This window comes from Orycteropus afer, unplaced genomic scaffold (assembly GCF_000298275.1).
Source record: "Orycteropus afer afer isolate SDZICR_OR568_19922 unplaced genomic scaffold, OryAfe1.0 scaffold00058, whole genome shotgun sequence".
NCBI classification, from domain to species: Eukaryota; Metazoa; Chordata; class Mammalia; order Tubulidentata; family Orycteropodidae; genus Orycteropus; species Orycteropus afer.
Window position 1 is genome coordinate 13,278,093 of NW_006921645.1, and position 25,450 is coordinate 13,303,542.

Sequence of the window (25,450 nt, forward strand, 5' to 3'; positions counted from 1 at the left end):
GGGAGATATTGCATTGTGGTAAATTGTGGTCAATGTAATGAGACAAAGTGTATGTGAACTGCTGTATGGAAAGTGTATTTGCTCTGTAAATTTTCACCCAAATAACAATTTTAAAAATAAACCTTTTGGAGTCTTCAATAATCTTCAGAGTGTAAAGAGGTGCTAAGACCAAAAGCTTGAGAACTGCTGGAAGAGAATTCTTAGCTCTAAAATTCTGTGACTCAGTAAATAACTATGTAAAAGGTAGGCTGGTACTTTCCTCTCCCTTTTTTTGGGTTTGGTTTTGTTTCGTTCTTGCTGTTGAGTTGAACACATTCTTCACATTTCTTCTTATTTTTTACAGCAGAATATTATTTATGACAAAAACTGTAACAAAAATGAGAATAATGCACACGCCCAACACAATTCTTATTTTCCTGTATTTCCCAGATGCATATATATTTCTACATAATTATGAACACAGTGTAGATAAAATATGTGATCTGCTTTTGCGCTTAGCATTTCATTAAACATTTTATTGTTTTGCTACAAGGCCTTCATTTCTAATCATTTTCACAGATGTTTAATCCACTGAGCAAAAACACATGATTTATTTATGCCTTCCCCTAGAGAACACTGAGGCTCTATCTTTTTATGTAGTCTCATATTTCTCTTAGAGAAGAGTATTTCCGTTTTTCGCCTGCCTCCCCACCCTTTGCTCTTCTGAGAGCTTGGCAGTTATTATCTTAGATGCCATTCTCTCACCTCCCTCTACCTTTTACTCTGTCTTCCTTTCTTAACAGGGTAATGAAATTATTCCTCAAAAAACTAGAAATCCATTATTACTAAAATAATGTGAAAACAAATAAAATAACTTAGCCACATGGTATCACAGCTACAATTTCCAACTCTGTCATATCCATTAAAAAGTCCTATTCCCCCAAGTGTAAGAAACAAATATTTCTTATCCACTGTCCTATTGCTTACTTTGTAATCAGTTAAACAAGATATGAAATTTAGTTATCTTGAAAACAGTATTTTTAAAACCTCCCAGATGAAAACTCTTTTATATGGACTTTTATACAGAGTTATAGAAATATTTTATCTGACAAGGGCAAACATAACATTAACAGGACGGGAGCTCTGGTAGCATAGTGTCTAAGGCACTTGACTGCTAACCAGAAAGGTGGCGGTTCAAATCCACCAGCCACTCCTCGGAAGGAAGATGGGGCAATCTACTTTGGTAGTGATACTGCCTCGGAAACCCAAGGAGGGGTCGCTATGAGTCAGGTCCGACTCGACAACACATGACAACAACAACAGCGTTACAGGACTAGTGCTTGGGTCAGCCTTTCAAATAACATCACACAGTACCCTTAAACACAACACAGATTTATTCTGGACTTCGAAAACATAAAGTAATTTGTAATAAGACAAAAATATGAGATTGCTATGCTTTTTATTAGTGTTATTTTTAGTTACTGCCGTTAAAAGAAAGATTGAGAAAACTTAAAAACTCTAAAATACTATAATTCTCTCACTGTAAAGACTTATTACTTGAGAAAATCATGGGAAAATATCAATGAAAACAAAGTTACAATTACTTGCATGTGCTTTAAGCTTTCAGTTGAAATTCAAGCCCCAAAATACTAATTTCCTCATATCATATTTGATTTTGAATCATTATTCAATTAACTCAACAAATATTTAGTAAGTATTATTTTCCACACACTCCAGTTAATCACTGGAGATACAAAACTGAAAGAGAACAAGGTCCATCCCTTCTGGCATTACTGAGCTATATATAACATGTCCTGGGAGTTCAGAAGAGGGAACAATTAATCCTACATTAAAAGATTAAGAACACCAGAGAAGAGGTGATATTTTAGCTGAGGTTTGAAACACGAGGACTTCGTTGGCAATGGTTACTGGGAGAGGCAAAGATAAGAAGTGTGACTCCTTTTACCCCTTTAAAATGTACATTACTCAACATTAAGAGAAATGAAATTTGAGACTAAACTATTACTTCTCACCTATCAGACTGTCAAAAATTCAGATGCTGTTGGCAAGGCTATGAAAAAACAGACACCCTTATACACTTTTAGTAGGAATGCAAAATTTTACAACCACTAAGGCACTGTGGCAATATCTAAGACCCTCATTCAATACTCAATATGGTGGTATAAGAATTTTTTAAGCAGGATGAGGCCATCAGCAGAACTGTATTTTAAAGTGACAATTTAAACTCAAATTTGCTTGTGACTGAAAGGAATGAAAAAACCAAACCAAGTGACTCAGAGATCGAAGTCCTCGATTTTCTGGTAAGAAATTTTTGTTTTACCTGAAGACTAGCAAATAAGAAGGCACTGGAGTGAAGAGAGATATCAGAGGTTCAGGATGGGAGTGCATGCTTGTCTGTGCTGCTAGTGAACACTGGAGAAAGGGCTGAACCAACAGCCCCCAACACTTTCTGACCAGTAGCTTTCAGTTCTGCCCACAGGCTTCAGGCAGTGAAATATGACTGACCACGTGAGGACTTGTGTTCAGCTCATGTGTTATAACTGAGAGTGGGGGCCTTTCCTATAGCATGTATACAATAAGCATTGCTACATAACAAACATGTTTTTAATAAAAGAAAACCATCTTGGAGCCACCTGTCATTTCTATCTAAGGAATCAATTAGTGATACATTTCCATCAGCCCAACTACAGCAAAACCTCACTTCTAGGCCTCTATAATCTTGTTCAATCTCTATTAATGTCAATGATAAGAGTATCATTACATAGACCTAATCATAATAAAATCCATTTTATATGCTATATTTCATCCAATCTAAAACACCATCATCCATAAGATGTACCATTATATTTTTTCTTATCACTAAGAAAAACATTCAGCCAATTAAATTAATTCAATGATTTAATTAAGAATAATCCTTCATGACATGTCAAATCAGTTACACCAGCGTATTGATGAAGTGAAATTTCTTTCATCTCTTCAAAGGGATCTGGCAATTTCTTTTGCCTTCACTGCTTGGAGTGACAAGAAATTCTTTTGGCCGTATTTCATGAAGAAACAAATAAGAATTCCGTTTCATCCACTGTAGGTATATTAATTTATTTATTTTTTAAAAAAGGTTCTGTACAGCACCTTATTGTTGATTTGCAAGAAAATATGGAGTTCTTCCAATTATGAACATTTGTTTCACTAATGTAAAATTTATTCCCTTCTGTACCATGCTCGTGTCTTCCTGTGCACACAGTATCTTTTTGTTCAATGTCAAAGACAGTTCACACTTCCTAAGGCCATTTTAAGTGACAACACATATAGTACTAAAGGTGGTAACAACTGACGTTATACCAATATAAACAGCTGTAAGTAAATTTATGCATGTGTAGGAAACTACAGCTATGTCAAAACCACTGCCTAACCAGCAAATGTAAGATAACATTGACTATAGGATGTATCAGAGACTAAGATAGTAAAACATGATAAATCAATGAAATATGATAATAATCTATGCTACATTATATGGCAAAAAGGAGTTGCTAATGGAGATCACAGGAGCCTCTGGGTCATGCAAACAGCTAACATGCTCACTTGTTAACTAAAAGGCTGGAGGACGGAATATACACCCAGAGGTACCTTGGGAGAAAGGCCAGGTGATTTACTTCTGAAAAATCAGCCACTGAAAACCCTATAAAGCATAGTTCTGCTCTGACACGCATGGGGTCTCCATAAGTTGGAATTGACTCAATGCCATTGGCTTATTTATTTTTTAATTTTTCAAACTTTTATTGTGATTTGGGTGAAAGTTTACAGAGAAAATTAGTTTTCCATTCAACAGTTCTGTGGTGGTTAAGTTTGTGTGTCAATTTGGCTGGGCCTGTTTGAGTGGCTGGACAGCTGGATATAGTATTCCCCATGATGAGATTGGTAATCAGTTCCATGGTGGAATCTACTGTGAGGAGCTGAGTAGTTGCTTTGGGTATGTGGTCTGCTTCCCCTTTATGAGAAACAGCTTTGAGAATGGTCTCTAGCTTATGGCATGCTTGAACCCCACATGTAGCTGTGTTGTTGTTCAGCAGCCTGCCATTCTCTGCTGACCTTGGGACTTACAACAGACTTCAATTAATGGCCTGTCATGTGGTTTGGTAACATTGAGACTGTGCCATTTTATTTGTTGACCTTGGGCTTGTTAGCCTCAGTGGCCAGTAGCTGTCTGAGTGAAGAGATGCCTCTGGCTTCAGTGGGCAGGGAGCAAGAGGCAGAGCTAAAGCCCAAGGTCGAGGGGCTTTCAGCTAGCCCCTAGAGCCTGGCACTTTGAACTTGGACTTAAAGCCTCCAAATTATAAGAATAAACTCCTGTTTCTTCAAGCCATTCCATCTGTGGTATATTCCTGTCAGAGCAGCACTAGGGAACCAGAACAAATTCATACACATTTTGTTTCAGGACATTGATTGCAATGCCACAACCTAATAATACTCATCCCATTTCCTCCCAGTATTTTCTCATTTCCATTCATCCCTATTTCTTATCCCTTCCTGCCTTCTGAACTTTTACTCTGGGCAGATTTGGAATGGTGGATTGTGCTAAGAAGTATGTACCTCCCTGGTGTTACTGTTCACCCTATAGACCTATCATCTGGCTGAAAATTGAGCCACATGGTGATTTCAGTTCCAGGCTTGAAGGGTAAGTAAGGGCCGTAGTCTTAGGGGTTACACCAGTCTCTATCAGACCAAAGCTGTGTTTCTGTTTTTGAGTTTTGTTTCACATTTTTCTCCCACTCTATACAGAATCTTCTACTGTGATCCCTTTCACAGTGATCAGCAGTGGTAACCGGGCACCATTTAGTTCTTCTGGTCTCAGGTTCATGGATGCTGACATTCACGTGGTCCATTAGTCCTTTGGACTAACTGTTTCCATGCATCTTTTATTTTCTTCATTCTTCTTTGCTCTGGATGGAGAGAGACCAATAATTGTACCTTAGATGGTCACTAACAAGCTTTTAAGACCCCAGTTGCTACTCACAAAAGTAGGATGTAGAAAATTCTCTTTGTGGATTATGTTTATGCAAATTGACCTTGATGTTCCCTGAGACTACGGTCCTGATCCCCCAGGCCCAGTGACTTTTTTCCTCAAGGTATTTTGTTATGGTTAAGAAGTTTTCATAACTTTGCACCCACAGGCTGAAATATATTCACAGATACATTTGTAGCACATATGAATACTTATGTAGAAATATCCTGTGTCAAACTTATATGTATTCATGAGTGTAGTCCCATTTACCTTACCACACCTGTTCAGCTGGTTTGTCTGTCCATGTATCCGTTCATGGATTGTTATTACTGTTATAGCAGAATTGTATATGCAATAGTACATCTGTTGACTTTAACTCTTATATTCCTTCTAGTGTCTTCCTTTCCCTTGATCATTTTGTGTTGACCTCCCCCTTATTGTATATTGCCTTTCCCTTCACGCAAGTTAATATGTCTTCATTATCTAGTTAGTGATTTACTCTCCCTTCCCTTCCTATCCCTATAACCATCAAAGAATGTTTCTTTCTGGGTGAAAACCTTTTCTTGACTTTTTATAATAGTGGTCTCATACAATATTTGTTGTTCTGTAACTGACTAATTTTCACTCAGCAAAACGTCCTCCAGGTTCATCCATGTTACAAGGTGTCTTGCAGATTCATTATTTCTCTTTAACACTGCATGGTATTCCATTGTGTGTGTACACCACAGTTTGTTGATCCATTTCCATTCATCTGTTGATGGACACTTAGGTTGTTTCCACCTTTTTTGCTATTATAAACAGTGCTACAATGAACATGGGTTTGCATACATCTATTTGTGTCACTGCTCTTATTTCTGTAGGCTATATACCTAGTTGTGTAATTACTGGATCATATGGTATTTCTATTTCCAAGTTTTTGAGGGAGCACCATACAGTGGTTGTACCATTTTATAATCTCACCAGCAGTCTATTAGGGTTCCAGTCTTTCTACACCCTTGTCATCATTTGTTCTTTTCTACGTTTTTTGAACTTTGTTATTAATGCTGTGGTGAGACAATTAGCTTCTTAATGGAGACCTTAAAATCTCCCTAACTAGACTTCCTATGAATATACCCATACAAGTGCCTGGCTATTCTTGCCAAACTTTATTTGTAGTGCAGGAAAACAAGGTCAGAATATCCAAAAAACATCTTCCCTCAAAGATAAAGCCGTAAGAAAAGTCATTTTGGGATACAGCTACAGGTCTTATGCTGGGCAAAGTGTAATCAGACATGAAATATTCTTGTTAGTCTGAAAATCCATCAGCAACAGTGTAATCATATTACATATTCCTACTCACCACCTCCTTTGACTCAAGGAAAAATATGAAATAGCATCTAATAGAGTGTTATCAACAGTATCTCCTGGATATGCTGACTGAAAGAATGCATCTCTTTCCCATCTCACTCTCTAACAGCTTCCCCCTCCCCCAAGTTTTCTTTTCATATAAATTTAAAGTATCAAATTTAAAATTCCCTCCAGGTTGGGTTAAATTCTTCAAACTAAATATGAAGACTTAGAAAATGAATAATAAAACAAATAGCAATCATCTTTCTAAAGAGAAATATTTCTAAAACTCTGAAGTTTGGGGAAAAAAGAGAAAAAGGGAGAATTTGAATATATTCAGTTATTTTTTAATAAGTTTGATGCCTTTAAAGTCAATTTGGTAGTTAACAAATAAATGTAAAGCAATATTAATATATCTGGTGTACTCACCAAAAGATTATGCTTAGAGAACTACATTAACACTGTATTTTGTTCAGATAGTAATCACAAACACAAATTTACCACCAGGATTACTTTTTCTGTTCCTAAATTCTTAAAAAATATACTGAAATAGAGAGAATAATATAACATGCCTCTTCATCCAGCCTCACTATGCTCAACACCTGGCTAACTGCCACTCTGCCTCCATGCTCTCTCCAAAATGGGTTATCTTGAAGCAAATTTCATACCTATTATCTCTTGGGATAACCTTTACTCCAACATTTTATTATGACAGACACCTAGCTGCTTCCAAGTTTGGGGCTATTATGAATAAAGCTGTTGTCAGTATTTTTTTTTTTTTTTTTTTTTATAATTTTTGCAGTGTTTCCTCCCCTCCCCTCCCCTGCCCCAGTAACCAACAAAGAAAGTTTCTTTCCACATACAAACCTTCCCTTGACTTTTTACAACAATGAACTAATACAATATTTGTCCCTCTCTGATTGTGTTGTCAGTATTCATCTATAAGACACTTTATAATAGTTTTCATTTCTCTTAGGTAAATACTTAGAGCGGAATTGCTAGGCCATTGGTCTGTTTTGATTTATAAGAAACAACTGTTCCTCCAAAAGACTGTACCATTTCATACTCTGATAATATATAAATGCTGTGCTTGACCCACATCTTCTTCAACATCTGATGTGTCAATCACTGAATTTTAGCTATTCTGGTAGATGTCTTCTGTTGAATTAATTTAAAAATGCTTTTACTTTTTGTTTTGTTCCTAAAAACTGAATTACCCCCCCAAAAAAACCAAAAAACTGTCGCTTATTTTGGGTTAGTTTGTGAAAAGCAGGCAGAAGCTACTTTTTAGAAGAGAATTAGAATTAAAACTACATTAAAATATACAACTATGCAGTTCCCTGCATATTATTACAAAAATCATTTTTGCTATAACACAACACAGGCATTCTTGAAAAACTGTGCAATGTGCAAAACTGCAGAATTAAAATAAGGCATATGAGAAAAACAAGGTAAAAACAAACCACTAAAACCTTTACAGCTCTGTAAACTGAGAACTACCAAAACAATTACAATACTAATAATACCAGCACCACAAATCTTCATGGGCATTTGTACCATGAGATTGTCAGATATTAGCCCTTTCAGCTTTAAATCTTGGGGCACTTCTTCCTTCTTCACGATAAGCGTCTTTGAGGCAGTACAACTTCCAAGACAGAGCAGTTTCATCAAAATTAAAAATCAGATCCAGGCTGGATAGCTTAACATGATCAATCTTTTCTTTTCTTTCTTTCTTCTTTTATTTAAACAGAGGGAGAAATGTCTTCATAACTTTTCCATCTATATTCACAGTGTTATCACCATAACATTGTAGAAAGTGAAGCAGTTCATGCATCCTCTAAATCAGCAACTTCTTTCACTATAGGAAGGTCTTTCTGCAGGATTTTCCATTTTTTTCTTAAAATAATCGTATTTTCTCTTTGATTATGATCACTACTTTGTTCAGCCCAAGAGATCAATATGCTGGGAAAACTGCACATGAACCAACCCAGTTTCCACATTACATCCATCCACATCATTCCTCCCACTTGATCATGTGTCAGCTCATTCACGTTAGAGAAATGCATACTATGGGCAAACTATATGGGAAAAGCTCATTTTCAAAAAGAAACTTTAACCTCATTAAATTTAATTATTGCTTGATTTTGAAACTATGTTCAAACAGTCTCATTTTCAGGTCACTACATCAGTACTTCGTATTTCTTCCAAGGCTTTTTTATCTTGTTCATGGACGTAACAAAACTTAAGTTCCCTCTAGGCTGAGACAGCTCCTCTGACTCTCCCATTTTTGTTTTGTTTGTTATTTGCCATCGAGTTGACCCCAACTCATAGCGACCCCTCCTTGGGTTTCCGAGGCAGTATCACTACAGAAGTAGGAATGCCCAACCTTCCTTCCGAGGAGTGGCTGGTGGGTTTGAACCGCCAGCCTTCTGGTTAGCAGTCAAGTGCCTTAGGCACTATATTACCAGAGCTCCTATAGCATATATCAAAACACCAGCTTATTTTTCAGAAATCTGAGCCAGGTGAAAAGCAACAGGCAGCTTAGGAGTTCAAAGGCCTCAGTCATATCATAGAATAACCTGCAGAATCCTAGACAGCATCCTTAGAATGAACAATAAGATTTTTTTACATACATTATTCAACATTTTAAACTGTTATTCTAACATTGAGGTCTCATTAAAGCAGTTATATTACAATTAAATCAAAGATTATATTAGGTTTAATATTCCACATAACTGTGATCCATTGTCAAGTATCATGAGATGCTCTTCACTGAAACGTCTTTGTATATACTCTATTTCCCATTTGGACACTATTTTACTTAGTAGCAGCATTCCAAAACTTGAATGTATTTTAGCCTGACTTCCAGGTAACATCTTGTATGAAAAGCCACATATACATACAAGACTATTCCAGAGTACAGTATGGACAACCGTTTGAGATGATGCTACCACTATAGCAGCAGCAGCAGCAGCAGAGACGAATATGGAATGAAAATGAAAGAGAGTCATTCATCGTTTCCACGTCATATGTATCCTCACTTAAATCTCTGAAGGGCATTTCAATACTTGCAGAACATTATTGGACCAGGATACATTTAAACCAAAAACCAAAGTCAATGCTGTTGAGTCAGTTCTGATTCACAGTGACTCTGTAACACAGACTAGAACTGCCCTATAGGGTTTCCAAGGCTGTAAATCTTTACAAAAGCAGGCTGCCACATCCTTGTCCCATAGAGTGGCTGTTGGATTTGAACTGCTGACCTTTCAGTTAACACTTGAGCACTTTAACAACTGTGCCATCAGGGCTCCTCTTATGCTTACTGTTGTTGTTAGCTGCTGTCAATTGGTCCCCACTTACAGTGATCCTGTGTGCAACAGAATGAAACAACACCCTGTCCTGCGCCATCCATTATCCCTGCTATGCTTAAGCCCATCACTGTAGTCACTGTCAATCCATCTCATCGAGGGTCTTCCCCTTTTTCGCTGACCCCTCCACTCTACCCAGCATGATATCCTCCTCCAGTGACATCCTTCTCCCTTCTGACAACATGACCAAAGTATGAGTGACAATGTCTGGCCATTCTTGGCTGTAATCTTTACAGAAGCAGATCACTAGGCCTTTCTTACAAGGTGCCTCTGGATGGGTTTGAACCATTTGTGCCACCCACAGACCCTTTTGAAGCATACAGGTTAGTTATACTGTAGAAACACCTTCACGTGGGGGTGTATTTGATGTCTCCTCAAGATTAGCTTCAGCTTATGCATTTTTAGCAGGAGCACCACAGAAGTGATACTGTGTACTTCCAATGCATCTTACCAGGAGGCCTGTGAAATCAGTGTATTCCATTATTGGTGATGTGGACTTCGATCACTTGGCTCTGGGAGTATCCCACAGGTCTCTCCACTGTAAAGTTACCATGCTTCCTTTGTAATTAATAAGTATTGTTGTATATAGAGAAACTTTCAGACTACATTAATACACTGTTTCTTATTCATCATTTACCCATTAATTATACCACAGATTTTTTTTTCCACACTTTCCAAAACTTTCTAAGTAAGTTTAACAGTAAACTCCTTTTATCTAACTTCTACCTAAACATACAAATGTTACAGCCAGAGTCCACTTTGCTCCCAATTCTTTGAAGCCCAGTTAAGATCAAAGGAATATATTCATACCAACCTCTAGGTCAAGACCACAAAAAGAAACCCACAAATAAACAAGAAACCAAACCCATTTTCTTTCATATGAAAATGGCAATGTATTGCTGAGGGATGTAACTGAAGGCTGTACGGCACTCTTTGTCTTCAGAGCTCAGTAAATAATTATAAAGTTTAATATCAAACTGCCTGTATTTCAGTTATAAAAACTCACTTGGGAAAGTGATATATGCCTGGTAGCAATAATATAAACACTACATCTTAAGCATTTTTCTTTAAAATTTCAGTAAAGTATTTCAAATGTTATCCTGATTTTCAGAGCAGACCTCCTCCCCCGAAAAAAGAGTTCTTGGGTAAATTTATATTTTCCCTCCCCCTTTTTTGTTCAACCTCCCAGTTTTAAAGCTCTATCTCCTCCCCTACTCAAGACCTATATTCTTAGACTGGAATCTAATGTGGTGAAATCTAGTAAAAGGTAGAAGGATGAATGAGGTCTATTCTAGTCCTAAAGTCTATAAAACTGTCCTTACCTGCTGTGGAAAACAGGTGCGGACTGAGTGCTCTGTGTAACCAAATGATGGCCCTTCAAAGACAGCTGTTGGGAGCTTCAGAACTTCCTTCAGAAACTGGTCAAACTTGCTAAATATCAATAAGCCATTGGAATCTGACATCTGGGAGAAAACATCTATGAGAACAAAACCAAAAAGTCAAACTATAAAGAAACATCAGTTTTTAAATAAATGGCTATATGTCATTGGTTATACCAGTTAAAAAATATCATTAAGGTATTATGATTTTGAGTTAACATTAGAACTATTCTTAGTTTTATTAGCATTGTTGTTTATATGTCCAGTCAGTTATTCCTTTCTTCTCATCTACCTGCCCGTTGACATTGAGTCGATTCTGACTCATAGTGACCCTATACTATAGGACAGAATAAAACTTCCACTGAGGGTTTCCAAGGCTATAAATCTTTATGAAAGCACACTGCCTCAACTTCGTCCCATGGAGCAACTGGTGGGTTTGAATCACCAGCCTTTTGGTTAACAGCCCAATGCTCTAACCACAGCACCACCAGAGCTCCTTCTTCTCATCTACTGTTGGGCAGAAAAGAAAAAAATACCAGCAGCTCAAAAACAACTTTTCAAAGAACTGTGATCTAAGCTTTTTGCAAACTGTTGAGCTTCCTGACCAATAAATTAGTGAGTCAAATATGCATAATCATTTTATTTACTTTACTGATGAGTATCTTTCCCACCAATTACTATTCTACCTAAACATCAAATCAAATAACCATTCATGTGTTTACTTATGTACTATTTTTGAGTGCACATAACTAGATGACATAGAAGTTTTTACTGTATTTATTTATACCTCACTTCGTTCCAAGAAATCTGGAGTAGCGTACTTGTCTATATTTCTCAACATCTGAATATGTATTTATAATAAGATATATGCATGTTTCAGTATACATGAAAATATTTAAAAATGGTGGTGGAGGTATGAAAGAAATGGTATTACATTTTTATATTCATATACTAATGATGTATACACCTCTGAAGGAATACATGTGAGGAGAACAAAGGGTATGTTTAAAATATTCTGCTCAGCAAGTTCCAAAGTGGAATATAGAGAACCCACATAAACTCTTATATCTCAAGACACTTTAAAACTAGAAGACCCTATTTTTTACATAAAGTCTGGGCCAATTAGCAAGGAAAGACATTTCTGGTACTACTATTATTTCTTTATCTTCTTGAAAAGAGAGAGTTTCCTGTGTCCTAACTCTTATCCATAGTTGGGAGAAAAAGAAAAATAACCAAGACCTCAAGAATAATTTGGCTAAGAAATGTGCCCTAAGCTTTTTTAAATTATTGAGCTTCCTGACAAAGCAATTAGTGAGTTAAATATGCACAGAGAAAACATTAATTTCTCAATGCCTTTCCAAACACAGCATTTTGAAAAACTCATACCCTATATATTCTTAGCAGGAATATTAGAGATCTATGTGTAATAGACTGGCGGTTCAAACCCACCAGCCACTCCTCGGAAGGAAGGTTGGGCAATCCTACTTCCGTAGTGATACTGCCTCGGAAACCCAAAGAGGGGTCGCTATGAGTCGGGTCCGACTCAAAGGCACATAACAACAACAACAACATGTATAATAGATGTATGTAACATATACATAATGCATTATTGTTTAGGTTCCATTTGGGGAATTTATCCTGAAGCACTAGGTGGAGAAAAACTTTTTTAAAAAAGATACATTAATCAAAGAATGATAAAATGTTAAATTATCAACTCTACAATGTAACTTTTAGAGCATTTAAAAAAAAAAAAACCAGAAAATTACTAAAGGAACAAAAATCCTCAATATATCCTTTCACAACAGCGGCTGGTTTGTAGTTGAAACCAAAAAAACCAAACCCACTGTCGTCGAGTCACTTCTGACTCATAGTGACCCCCACTGGGTTTCCGAGGCGGTAAATTCTTATGGAAATAGATTGCCCAGTCTTGCTTCTGCAGAGCGGCTGGTGGGTTTGAACCACCAGTCTTCCAGTTAGCAGTCAGATGCCTCAAGCACTATGTTAACAGAGCTCCTTGTAGTTGAAGGAAAAGTATTAAATACCCAGAAAGTGGGGGAAATCAATTAAAAGGCTACTAGAAATGTGACTCTAAAGGAAATAAATTCAATTAGTTAACAAATATGTAGAAAGTTTCCATTACTGATCCAATATAGAAGTGTGGTGGACCTTAACTGCACAGCTGGAAAAAGAAGATATATATGAAGCAAAGAAGAATTAAGAGCTAAACTGACTTTAAACATAACAAAAAGGATAAAGGCCTAAAGAGTATGTATTTGTCAAGCTTCACTATGTGCCAAGCACCATGATAGGTACCGAAAACCAAGACTGCTGATAGTCACCCAGTAGTCATTATCTTCTTCTTCCTTATCAACAGAACACTGATTTTATTTGATGCAGCAACATATCCAACTAAGAGTTTACACTTTCACAACAAAAAATACTAAGCCTCTCTTTAGCAAGGTGTAGTCACATGACTAAGTTCTAGCTAGCAAGATTCTAAGCAGACAAGCTCTTAGGGACTTCCAGGAAGGCTAGTTAAAGGAAGTTGATAAAACTAAAAAGCAGACCCTCTATTATTCCTTTTGTTGCATGGAATGCAACTATGATAGTTGGAGGTCTTAGCACCCATGCTGGACCATTGGTCATCTTGAGATACAAGTCATTCATTAGAATGGGAGAACAGAAAGATAGAGAAAGCCTTAATCTCAGTACCAGTCCTGGATGACCTACCTCCAGATCTGGCTTCAAACCAGTTCAGTCATGGCCAACAAAGTGAAATTGGAACAGACTCAAATTTTTAAAATTCAGGTGAAGCAGAATGATAGAACAGGAAAAATTACAAGATAATTCCTGGAATGGGAGACTCAAAAGAGGTATAATGAGCCCTTCCAGGAGCTTGATGTGGGAGATTGGATTACACCTACTCCTCACATATCGATTATCTTGATGTCAACATTTGACATTTATGACAGTAATAAAAGATCTAACTATTTTGTGCACTAACGATACATGTCTGGCAGTAAAAAATACCAAGACGAAAGGCCAGAGTAGTGGTGAATGAGATGGTTAAGGTTATGTGTCAGCTTGGCTGGGCCATGATTCTCAGTGATTTGGTAGTTATGTAATGATATAGCTATCCTCCATCTTGTGATCTGACATGGTCATCCTCCATTTTTGCATAATGCCAATTTGTGCATAATGACCTGGTCTTTGGAACCTAACCATTTCAGTAAGTGATGAGTTGGTGTATTGCCAGGGTTGTAGAGAATGACACACATTTCAAAGCAGTGGAGTCAGCTGCCATCTTTCAGCTAGTCACCATTGTTTCTAACTCTGCCAATCAAGTGATTTGGTTGCTATGCAACACACACACACTGCCCTTCTTTTCTAAGAGGGAGATTATCTTTCTAGCAGGGCAGTGACCAGTAATTTCTCCCATTCCAGTTACCATTCCAGTTCACCCACAGTTTAAAATTCGGGGTCCATTCTGGTTTCGCTTTGTTGGCCATCATAGAACCAGGAAGAATCAGTTTAAAACCATGCTCTAAACTTCTTTTACGTAAGAGAAGAATAAGCTAAAACTTTGTTAAAAACACTATTCTGGGTTTTTGTTTAAACACAACCAAACCTAATACTAAGTGCTACCAGACTTTATAGAACATCACCTTGTGTTACTCTGACAACAGTGTGTGTGTGTGTGTCTCTGTGTGTGTGTGTGTGTGTGTGTGTTTGGACCTAAAACTGGACTCACTCCTGTGGCTTTCAGTTAAACAACAGACAGGCCGAGAAGATGAACAACTACACCAGGGAGATGCACTTCTTAGAACAATCAACCACGAGAGATCAGAAGGGAAGCATTTGCATAAGGAGAAAGCTTGTTGTTGTTGTTGTTGTTATTTGCCATCGAGTCAGCCCTGACCCATAGCGACCCCTCCTTGGGTTTTCGAGGCAGTGTCACTACGGAAGTAGGATTGCCCAACCTTCCTTCCGAGGAGTGGCTGGTGGGTTTGAACCGCTAGCCTGCTGGTTAGCAGTCAAGTGCCTTAGGCACTATGCTACCAGAAAGCAGAAATGCCTAAATGGGAAGGACACAGGGAAAGCAGGAGGAAAGCCATTACATTATGGGGATTGTAATCAGTCACAAAATACGTACGAACTGTTGAATGTAAAATGAACATGCTTTATAAAATTTCACCCAAGTCACAATAAAAAGTTTGGGGGGAAAAATTAAAGGTATGCACGTGTTCTGGTTATCTAGTGCCACTCTGACAGGAATGTACCACAAATGGAATGGCCTTTACAAACAGGAGTTTATTCTCTTGCAATTGAAGGCTTTAAATCCAAGTTCCAAGAGCCAGGCTCTAGGGGCTGTGTGAAAGCCCCATGATCTTGGGGTTCAGCTCTGCCTCTTGCTCCTGGCCCATTGAAGCTAGAGGCATATCTTCACTCAGCTACTGGCTGTTGAGGCTAACAAGCCCAAGGTCGACAAATAAAAAGGCACAGTCCTGAGGCTACCTACCAAACCACACAGCAGGCCATTAATTCAAGTCCATTGAAAGTCCCAAGGGCGGCAGAGCATGGCAGGCTGCTGAACAACGACACGGCTACATGGAGGGTTCAAGCGTGCCATATGCTAGAGACTGTTCCCAAGGCTTCTCCTTATATACAGGAAGGAGACCATATCCCTAAGGTAGCTACTCAGCGGCTCAAAGTAGATTCCACCATGGAGTTGATTTCCAGTCTCATCATGGGGAATACTATCAACAGCTGCCCAGCCACTCAACCAGGCCCAGCCAAGCTGACTCAAAAATATAATCACCACAGTACATAATTATTTAAATTTTATAAATAAAGAAACTGTAGCTTAGAAAGATTAATATAAGCTTAAAAATAAGCTAGTAAGTGGCCAAATCAAGACGTAAGCCCATACCTATCTACGCCAAGATAAAGTCCATTATACCATACTTCAAAACATAGTTTAGAATAGATGTAAAATACATAGGAAGGATATGTCAACAAAGTTCTAAAAGAAAAGACTTTAGAAGCTAGGTCTTAAAAGATGAGATTTGGAATAAAGAGGTCAAAAACTGGTTTTGACACAACTAGTGAAGAGTAGGATAAAAGTCTATAGGACAAGACTTTATACAATGTATGGCAGTGATGGTAAGCTGGAAACAGGTCGCTGAAGAGAACATTCTTACTATGACTGACAATTTATATTGGGAAATAAGAACTGAGTAAGAAAAGTATTTGTTATGAAAGCAAGTTCTGAAATAGGAAGGAAAAAAAAAGGTATGGGGCAATTTAGTCTAGATCTTACTAAAAACTCTCAAAAAAAAAACCCAAACTCACTGACATCAAGTTGATTCCTACTCACAGCAACCCACAGTGGGTTTCCAAGACAGTAAATCTTTATGGAAGTAGATTGCTCCCACAGAGTGGCTGGTGGGTTTGAACTGCCAACCTTCTGGTCAACAGTCAAATGCCTTAGGCACTTTACCACCAGAGCTCCAAAAACTCTTGTAGGGGAAAAAAAATATTTAGAAAATGGGGTCCCAAGAAGATTAGACTACTAATGACCTACAGAATGAATTAAAGAAGAGGAATGGAATTGGAGATAGCATTAGAAAACCTTACAAATAATGCACAAATGAAGTAGCAACAGTGTAGATAACTGCAGTAACAGTAAGAGGGGAAGGAGGGAGTCACAATCAGAACTTTTCAATGAAAGAACTATAGGTGACAGCAAACTGGAGCAGGAAATAAAGGAAATAGAAAACTTAGGGTTATGCTAAGGTTGGGAAAACGGTGATAACTCATCAAAACAAATAAACTGAAGATAAAGCTGCATAGCTTTGTTGTTGTTGTTGTCACGTGCGGCCCTGACTCATAGCGACCCCTCCTTGGGTTTCCGAGGCAGTTATCACTATGGAAGTAGGATTGCCCAACCTTCCTTCCAAGGAGTGGCTGGTGGGTTTGAACCGCCAGCCGTCTGGTTAGCAGCTTTGGACCTAACTATATTTGAACTAATCAACAAGTTCATAAGCAGAACCAACCTGCTGGCAATTAGGTACAGAGTAGTGGGTCACAGTTCAAGGCTACTGACAGAGCACTTTGGAGATGTTAGCAATGATGTGAATAACTTACGATCTTCAAAGGAGGGAAGAGAATAAGTGATTTAATTTTTAAATCTACACCTAACTAATGCAGAGCAGAAAAAAAAAAAGGGGGGGAGGATTGGATAGTGAAATAACTATTGTGTTTGGTGCTGTTGAGTCAATTTCAACTCATAGCAATCCCATGTGACAAAGTAGATCTGCTCTCATATGGTATTCTTGGCTGTAGTCTTTACAGGAGCAGGATCACCAGGTCTTTCTCAAAGTAGCTGGGTATGTTTTAACCACCAACCTTCCATTTAATAGTGTAGCACTTAACCACTGCAGCACCAGGACTCTGTAAGTAAAATAACTAAGCTCCCCAAAATGTATTATTTTCAGCTACAATCAGTTATGTGGTCATATACTTAGATCCAAGTAGTAAAGTTTAAACATATACATTAAAAAGAAAAAAAAAAAAAAGAAAGAAACTAAAAGTTAATAGACTCGTAATAATAAGAGACAAGCAAAAACATGTTTGTTTTATTAACAGGAATATTGCTAGTCCAGAAATTGAAGGCATAGTGAAGGAATTCATTACTTCTTGAGCTACTAGTTTAAAACAATACATTTTTTAAAAAAATTTCTAGATTAGGCTTCTCTTATCTTTAAGAACAGCACTAAAAAAATCCTAAAGTGTAACAAATAATGACTCTAACCTAGTGAGATTTTATGTGTGTGTGTGTGTGTGTGTGTGTGTGTATAAAGATCTTACCAAAGAAGTAAACAGAGACAATAAAATATAATTATCAAAAGAATTTAAACTTCTCAATTAAGGTCTGATGCCCCCTCCTGGCATTAGGGAATAAGTTATCTCCCAGATCACAGATTAATTTCTCAGTAATTCTCTTTCTATTTATACACCTCTAAAAGAATGTGTGCTAATTCCCTATTAGTTGTTTCCAGCTTAAAAAAAAGTAGGTTTTCTCCCTTATGAAAATTCCATAATGAAGCCCTTAACTGCACATGTGTATACACTTTAAAAAAATATTCTGCCTTTTAAACAGTGATATATGGTGGAAAGTTAGATGGACAGGCTGAACTATTAGGTATGTCTGTGCAGGGGGTAGTGTGCCCATGACCATGTATATGGTTGGTAGACAATGTTTTTACAAGTGTATTTGTATGTTCTGTAAGAATTCCCAGGTATACAGTAGAGCTGACAAGGGACAAGGCTGTAGTCACTTCTTGGCCACAGCCAGCTACCCAGAGGGAGCAAGTAGTTGGACTTATGGGCTTGGGACCATGGTCACAGGGGACATCAAGCTCAACTGGTATAACATGCTACACAAAAACAATGTTCCACATTCTACTTTGGAGAGTAGTGAATGGGATCTTAAAAGCTTGCAAGCAGCCGTTGAGATGCAACAAGGGGTCTCTCCTCATCCAGAGCAAAGAAGAATGAAGAAAATTAAAGATACATGGAAACAATTAGTCCAAGGGACCGGTACATCATGCGATCCTCAGACTGAATGACTATGAGACCAGAAGAACTAGACAGTATCCAGCTGCCACTGTCAACCACTCAGAGGGGGATCTATACAGGAGATCCTGGATAGAGTGAGAGAACAATGTAGAACAAAACTCAAAATCATTTAAAAAAAAAAAAAAAAGGGACCAGGTTTGTTGGTCTGATAAAAGCCAAAAAACCAAACTCACTGCCGTCGAGTTGGACCATGGTCTGACTCATAGCAACACCTTCCTTAGGTTTCCAAGGTGGTATCACTACGGAAGTAGATTGCCCAATCTTAGATCCAAGGAGTGGCTGGTGGGTTTGAACAGCCAGCCTTCTGGTTAGCAGTTGAATGCCTTAGGCACTCCACCACCAGAGCTCCCCTAAATGGCACTGAATGTAATTTTTTAGGGCCAGAAGACTTATAATCATCGAGAACAAGGGACAACCTTTCAGGTGTCCAAATACTTGACTCTCCAAAATAACTCAACCTTTGATAGTTCTGGAAAACCAATGTTTGCTACAGTGCATTTATTCAGCAGTCATTTCATATGTGTCAATGTTGTGCTCTCAACTCTATGAAAGCTCCTTGAGGGGAAATACCAGAAAACAAAACAAAACAAAAAGACTACAGCAGAGGAGGCTAAGTTTTGAACAGGAGAAACTGGCTCAATGTAACTTCAAATGGAGGCTCCCCTATACCCTGTTAATAAAAGATCAAGGAGGCAAGTAAGTAAAATGTTAGTGAGAACAGCCAATCCTGGACAAAAGCAGGTAAACCAAATCTCAGGTCATCTTTTCTACTATTAAAGTGTTCTATCAAAACATGCAAAGGCATAAGTATTAGAAATTATTAATAATATTACTATTACAAAACCATTGTGCTATAACCTAGAGGAAATTTCTGTTATCATTTTGCTATATTCCTTTCTTTCTCTATGTACACACTAAATTAGTTTAAAACTGTATTACATTTACACGTGTTCATCTGGAACTTATTCTTAATTGCATTATATTCAATTATGTGAATGTCTCAAAACTTAACTAAACTTTCATTCTTGAACATTAAAGCTGTTTCAAGTTTTTCATATATTTCAAGTGTTGCAACAAATATACATAAAACTCGGGGTTCATCTCTGATTAATTCCTTATGATAAACTCAAGAAGTAAACTGATTCAATGGATATAAATATTTTTACAGTCTTCCTGATGCATGTTAGAGTCCCCTTAAATAGATTTTTTTCTATAAATTTTAAAATAAATTTTATGAATCACCTGATTCTATCTTTTAGTGAAAAGCAGTTAGGGTTTGAATAAGAGGGGATTAAGTTTCTGAGAAAAATCAGAGCAGAATTAAAAAACTCACTCACTGCCGTCGACTCGATCAAGACTCACAGTGACCCCTCCTTGGGTTTCCGAGGCTGTATCACTATGGAAGTAGATTGCTCAACCTTCCTTCTGAGGAGTGGCTAGTGGGTTTGAACCACCAGCCTCTGGTTAGCAGTCAGATGCCATAGGCACTACACCACCAGAGCAGAATTAGGCAAAGTAAATAAATCACACAGTTAAATAAACTGACAATGAAGAATTGTTTAATAAATAGTAGAATATAAAGTCTGTGTATTTTGTTGTCTAAGTTATTTTTAGGAAGCTCTGGTGGCATAGTGCCTAAGGCATGTGATTGCTAACAAGAAGGCTGGTGGTCCAAACCCACCAGCCAATCCTCAGAAGGAAGACTGAGCAATCTATTTCCGTAGAAATACTGCCTCTGAAACCCAAGTAGGAGTCGCTATGAGTCAAGGTGACTCGACGGCAGTGAGTATTTTAGCTTTTTTTAAATTTTGATAATAATTATCATTAAAGTTTGTATTCTGATTGTAAACCTTTGGTATTTAGGACCCTAACTTAACTACACAGGAGCTCTGGTAGCATAGTGCCCAAGGCACTTGACTGATAACCAGAAGGCTGGCAGTTCAAACCCACCAGCCACTCCTCGAAGGAAGGTTGGGCAATCTAGTTCCATAGTGATACCGCCTCAGAAACCCAAGGAAGGGTCGCCATGAGTTGGGTCCGACTTCACGGAAAATAACAACAACAACAACAACTTAATTACTTCTGAATTACAATGTAGTCCCTAACAGCCACTACAGTGAACTAACCTGTAGAATAAGAACATAGAAGACAGTAAATAAATGATTACTTAACACCGGAGGTTACATCATAGTGTTACACCTCACTTTTGGCTACCCAATTTATTGGCCACCTCAATAATTAGGACACAAATGAGAACTACAAAGTAAGGGAAAAAAAAAAGTCTCTCATAGTAGCCAAAACAGACAATCGTTTCACAGTATGACACTCTAACTACGAAAGTTCATGTGCTTTTCTCATAAGAGAGCAATCACTTACATCTTTCCTTTAAACAGACTGCTAATAAGTTTGGCTATCTTTTTTGTCTGTCAGTGACATATTAAAAACAGTAAATCAGAAGCAAACAAACGATTTCTAGAAGCAGATACACTGATAATACCATCACATTTGCCAGTGTGTGATAAGGGAATACACACACACACACACACACACAACGACCTCAAGAACTGAACTGCAAAGTATGAAAGTAGGAATATTGGGAAGTTGTCAAATATGCAATGGAACACAAAGATCAATATCCTAGGCATTAATATGCTGAAATAGACTAGGGTTTTGGCATTTTGAATTAGGCAATCATATGGTCTACTACGCTGGGAATGGCAAATTGAAGAGGAATGACATTGCATTCATCATCAAAAAGAATGTTTCAAAATCTATCCTGAAGAACAATGCTGTCAGTGACAGGTTAATATCCACACGCCTACAAGGAAGATCAGTTAATACTACTATTATTCAAATTTATACACCAACCACTAAAGCAAAAGATGAAGAAACTGAAGATTTTTACCAACTTCTGCAGTCTGAAATTGACCAAATATGCTATCAAGATGTATTGACTATTACTGGTGATTGGAATGCAAAAGTTAGAAACAAAAGAGAATCATTGGTAGTTGGAAAATATGGACTTGGTAATAGAAATTTTGCTGGAGATCACATGATAGAATTTTGCAAAACCACGGTCTTACTCATTGAAAATACTTTTCAACAACGTATGGTGGCTATACACATGGACCTCACCAGATGGAATACACAAGAATCAGATCAACTATATTGGTGGAAAGAGGTAACGGAGAACCTCAATATCCTCAGACAAAACAAGGCCAGGAGCTGACTATGGAATAGACCATCAATTGCTCACTGCAAGACTGAGCTGAAGCTGAAGAAAATTAAAACAAGTCCATGACAGCCAAAATATGACCTTGATTATACCCAATCTGAATTTAGAGACCATCTAAAGAATAGATTTGATGCACTGAACAACAATGACCAAAAACCAGATGAGTTGTGGGATGGTATCAAGAACATCATCCATGAAGAAATCAAATGTCAATGAAAAGACAGGAAAGGAAGGAAAGACCAAAATGGATGTCAGAAGAGACTGAAACTTGCTCTTGAATAGAGAATAGCTAAAGCAAATGGAAGAAACGATAAGGTAAAAGAGCTGAAGAGAAGATTTCAAAGAGCAGCTTGAGAAGATGCAGTATTATAATGAAATATGTGAAGAAGAACACACTTGGCATTTCTCATGCTGAAAGAACTCAAGAAAAAATTCAAGCCTCGAGTTGCACTATTGAAGGATTCTGTGGGCAACATAATGAATGAAGTAGGAAGCATCAAAAGAAGATGGAAGGAATATATGGTGTCATTGTACAAAAAAAGAAGCAGTTGATGTCCAACCATTTCAGAAGGTAACATATGATCAAGAACTGAAGGAAGAGTGCAAACTGCACTGAAGGTACTGGTGAAACACAAGGCTCCAGGAATTGATGGAATATCCATGGAGATGTTTCAACAAACAGATGCAGTGCTGGAGGCCCTTACTCATCCATGCCAAGTAATGTGGAAGACACCTACCTGGCCAACTGACTGGAAGAGATCCATATTTGTGTCCATTCCAAAGAAAGGTGATCCAACAGAATGTGGAAATTATCAAACAATATCATTAATATCACACATAAGTAAAATTTTGCTGAAGATAATTTTTAAATGTTTGCAGCAGTCTATTGACAGACAATAGGCAGAAGTGCAAGCTGAATTCAGAAGAGGACATGAAACAAGGAATATCACTGCTGATGTCAGATCGATCTTGGCTGTAAGCAAGTAATACCAGAAAGATATTTGTGTTTTACTGACTATGCAAAGGCATTTGACTGTGTGGATCTTAACAAATTATGGAGAACATTGGGAAGAATGGGAATTCCAGAACACTTAATTGTGTTTATGAGGAATCCGTACATAGACCAGGAGGGTATTGTTAGAAAAGAACAAGGGGATACTACATGGTTTAAAATCAGGAAGGGTGTGCGTCAGGGTTGTATCCTTTTCACCTTACTTATTCAATCTGCATGCTGAGCAAATAATTCGAGAAGCTGGACTACATGAAGAAGAATGTGGCATCAAGATTGGAGGAAGACTCATTAACAACTTGCGATATGCAGATGACACAACCTTGCCTGTTAAAAGTGAAAATAACTTGAACCACTTACAGAAGAAATTTAAAGACTACTTTCTGCAGTATGGACTACACCTTAACATAAAACAAAAACTTCTCACAACTGGACCAATAAGTAGCATCACAATTAATGGAGAAAACACTGAAGTTGTCAAAGATTTCATATTACTGGGGTCCCTAATCAACACCCATGAAGGAACAGTCAAGAAATGAGATGTTGTACTGCAGTGGGCAAATGTGCTACATAAGTATTCTTTATGGTGTTGAGCAAAAAATGTCACTCTGAAGACAAAGGTAGGCCTAACTCAAGCCCTGGTATTTTCAATTGCCTCATACGCATGTGAAAGCTGGACAATGAATAAGGGAGACCAAAGAAGTGCTAATATCTTTGAATTCTGGTGTTGGCAAAGAATACTGAAAATACCAGAATGAACAAATCTGTCACGGAAGAAGGAGCTGGGATGCTTCTTGGAAGCACGGATGACCAGACTTTGTCTCACCTACTTTGCTCATGTTGTCAGAAGGGTCCATTCCCTGGAGAAGGATATCATGCTAGGTAAAATGGAAGGTAAGCAAAAAAAGAGGAAGACTCTCAACGAGATGGACTGACACACTGGCTGCAATGATGGACTCAAGTGTAACAGGAATTGTGTGGATGGCTCAGACGAGTCAGTACTTTGCTCTGTTGTACATAGGATCGCTATGAGTCAGAGCTGACTCAACAGCACTTAACAATAACAAAAAGAACTGAAAAAGTCTCAGAGCATACAGAGAATGGGCAAGCAACCTTAAGCCTCACTATTAGGCTTAAAGCATCAATGAATCACATGCGTAAGTGATTAAAAAAAAGAAAGCTTTCAATTATTATCAGTGAATTCTGTTTAAAATGGAAGAGTCAGGCCACATCTTTAAGTGGTGTCCATTCTTAATTACAAAAATTAAAAAGTGGACTTAGATTTCAATACTTAAAAAATTTACTTTATGTTAACTACGCATTCTGTAGCCCAGATAATTACACTGCAACAAAGATAATGGAACAGATCTACAGCTGGCAAAGAAACTAAAATTTTGAATACAAAGAAGATTAAGAGACCATATTTCAAATCTTTATAAGTACTATAAACCTAGTAGTATGAATTGGGTCCGACTTGGCAGCACATAACAACAACATCAACAGTAATTAGTAACCTAGCATGGTTTATTGCATCAATTCATTCACGAGCACAATGACTGGCATTCTGAGCAGACTGGCATGTCACATCTGCTTTGGCATGTATACTTTTGTGCCACTTAAATACTGGTCACTTCCTCTAGAAGTTCAGAAGCCATATCAAAATACAATTACCTAAGTTCCAAGATCCCCTTCATACTTCACATAATATCGCCCTTTCTTTTCACAATTACAACAGAGAAATATAATTATTTTTTAGCACTCAACCAACAACTTGTATTTGGAAAAATTTTAAGTGCTTACTATATGCCAAGGAAGCTCTGGTAGCATAGTGCCTAAGGAATCTGACTGCTAACCAGAAGGCTGGTGGTTCAAACCCACCTTGGATAGAAGATGGGGCAATCTACTTCCATAGTAATACTGCCTAAGAAACCCAAGGAGGGGTCGCTATGAGTCGGGTCCGACTCAACGGCACCTAACAACAACAATATGCCAAGTACCAGCTCTACAGAAATATAGCAGAGATTTTATCATAGAAACTTACCAAGATTACAAAGTCAATTAGGATATGCAGTTATGTAATTTTTCTTTTTCTCTTTTTTACTATTTTTCAACAAGTTTTCTCAGTACTGATACAGATGGTGTTTTATATTCATTATCTGGTATCATCATCATTAAACAGATAAAATTCCCACTTTCTTTTTCTTCATGAACAAAACATAATTTCATATCAGAAAATAAAGAAACAAATGAAATTATGTTTTGTTCACGAAGAAAAAGAAAGTGGGAATTTTATCTGTTTAATGATGATGATACCAGATAATGAATATAAAACACCATCTGTATCAGTACTGAGAAAACTTGTTGAAAAATAGTAAAAAAGAGAAAAAGAAAAATTACATAACTGCATATCCTAATTGACTTTGTAATCTTGGTAAGTTTCTATGATAAAATCTCTGCTATATTTCTGTAGAGCTGGTACTTGGCATATTGTTG

The 25,450-nt window shown here is 37.5% G+C and overlaps 1 protein-coding gene across 1 annotated transcript in view; it reads right to left on the reverse strand.

Moving 5' to 3' along the window:
* The window catches only part of DTNB (dystrobrevin beta), a 511,730-nt gene that overhangs the window by 367,624 nt on the left and 118,656 nt on the right, over positions 1–25,450 (reverse strand). The window contains exon 5 of the mRNA XM_042780738.1: positions 11,016–11,170. Within this exon, the coding sequence (XP_042636672.1) occupies positions 11,016–11,170 (155 nt within the window). The remainder of the gene's footprint in view (positions 1–11,015; positions 11,171–25,450) is intronic.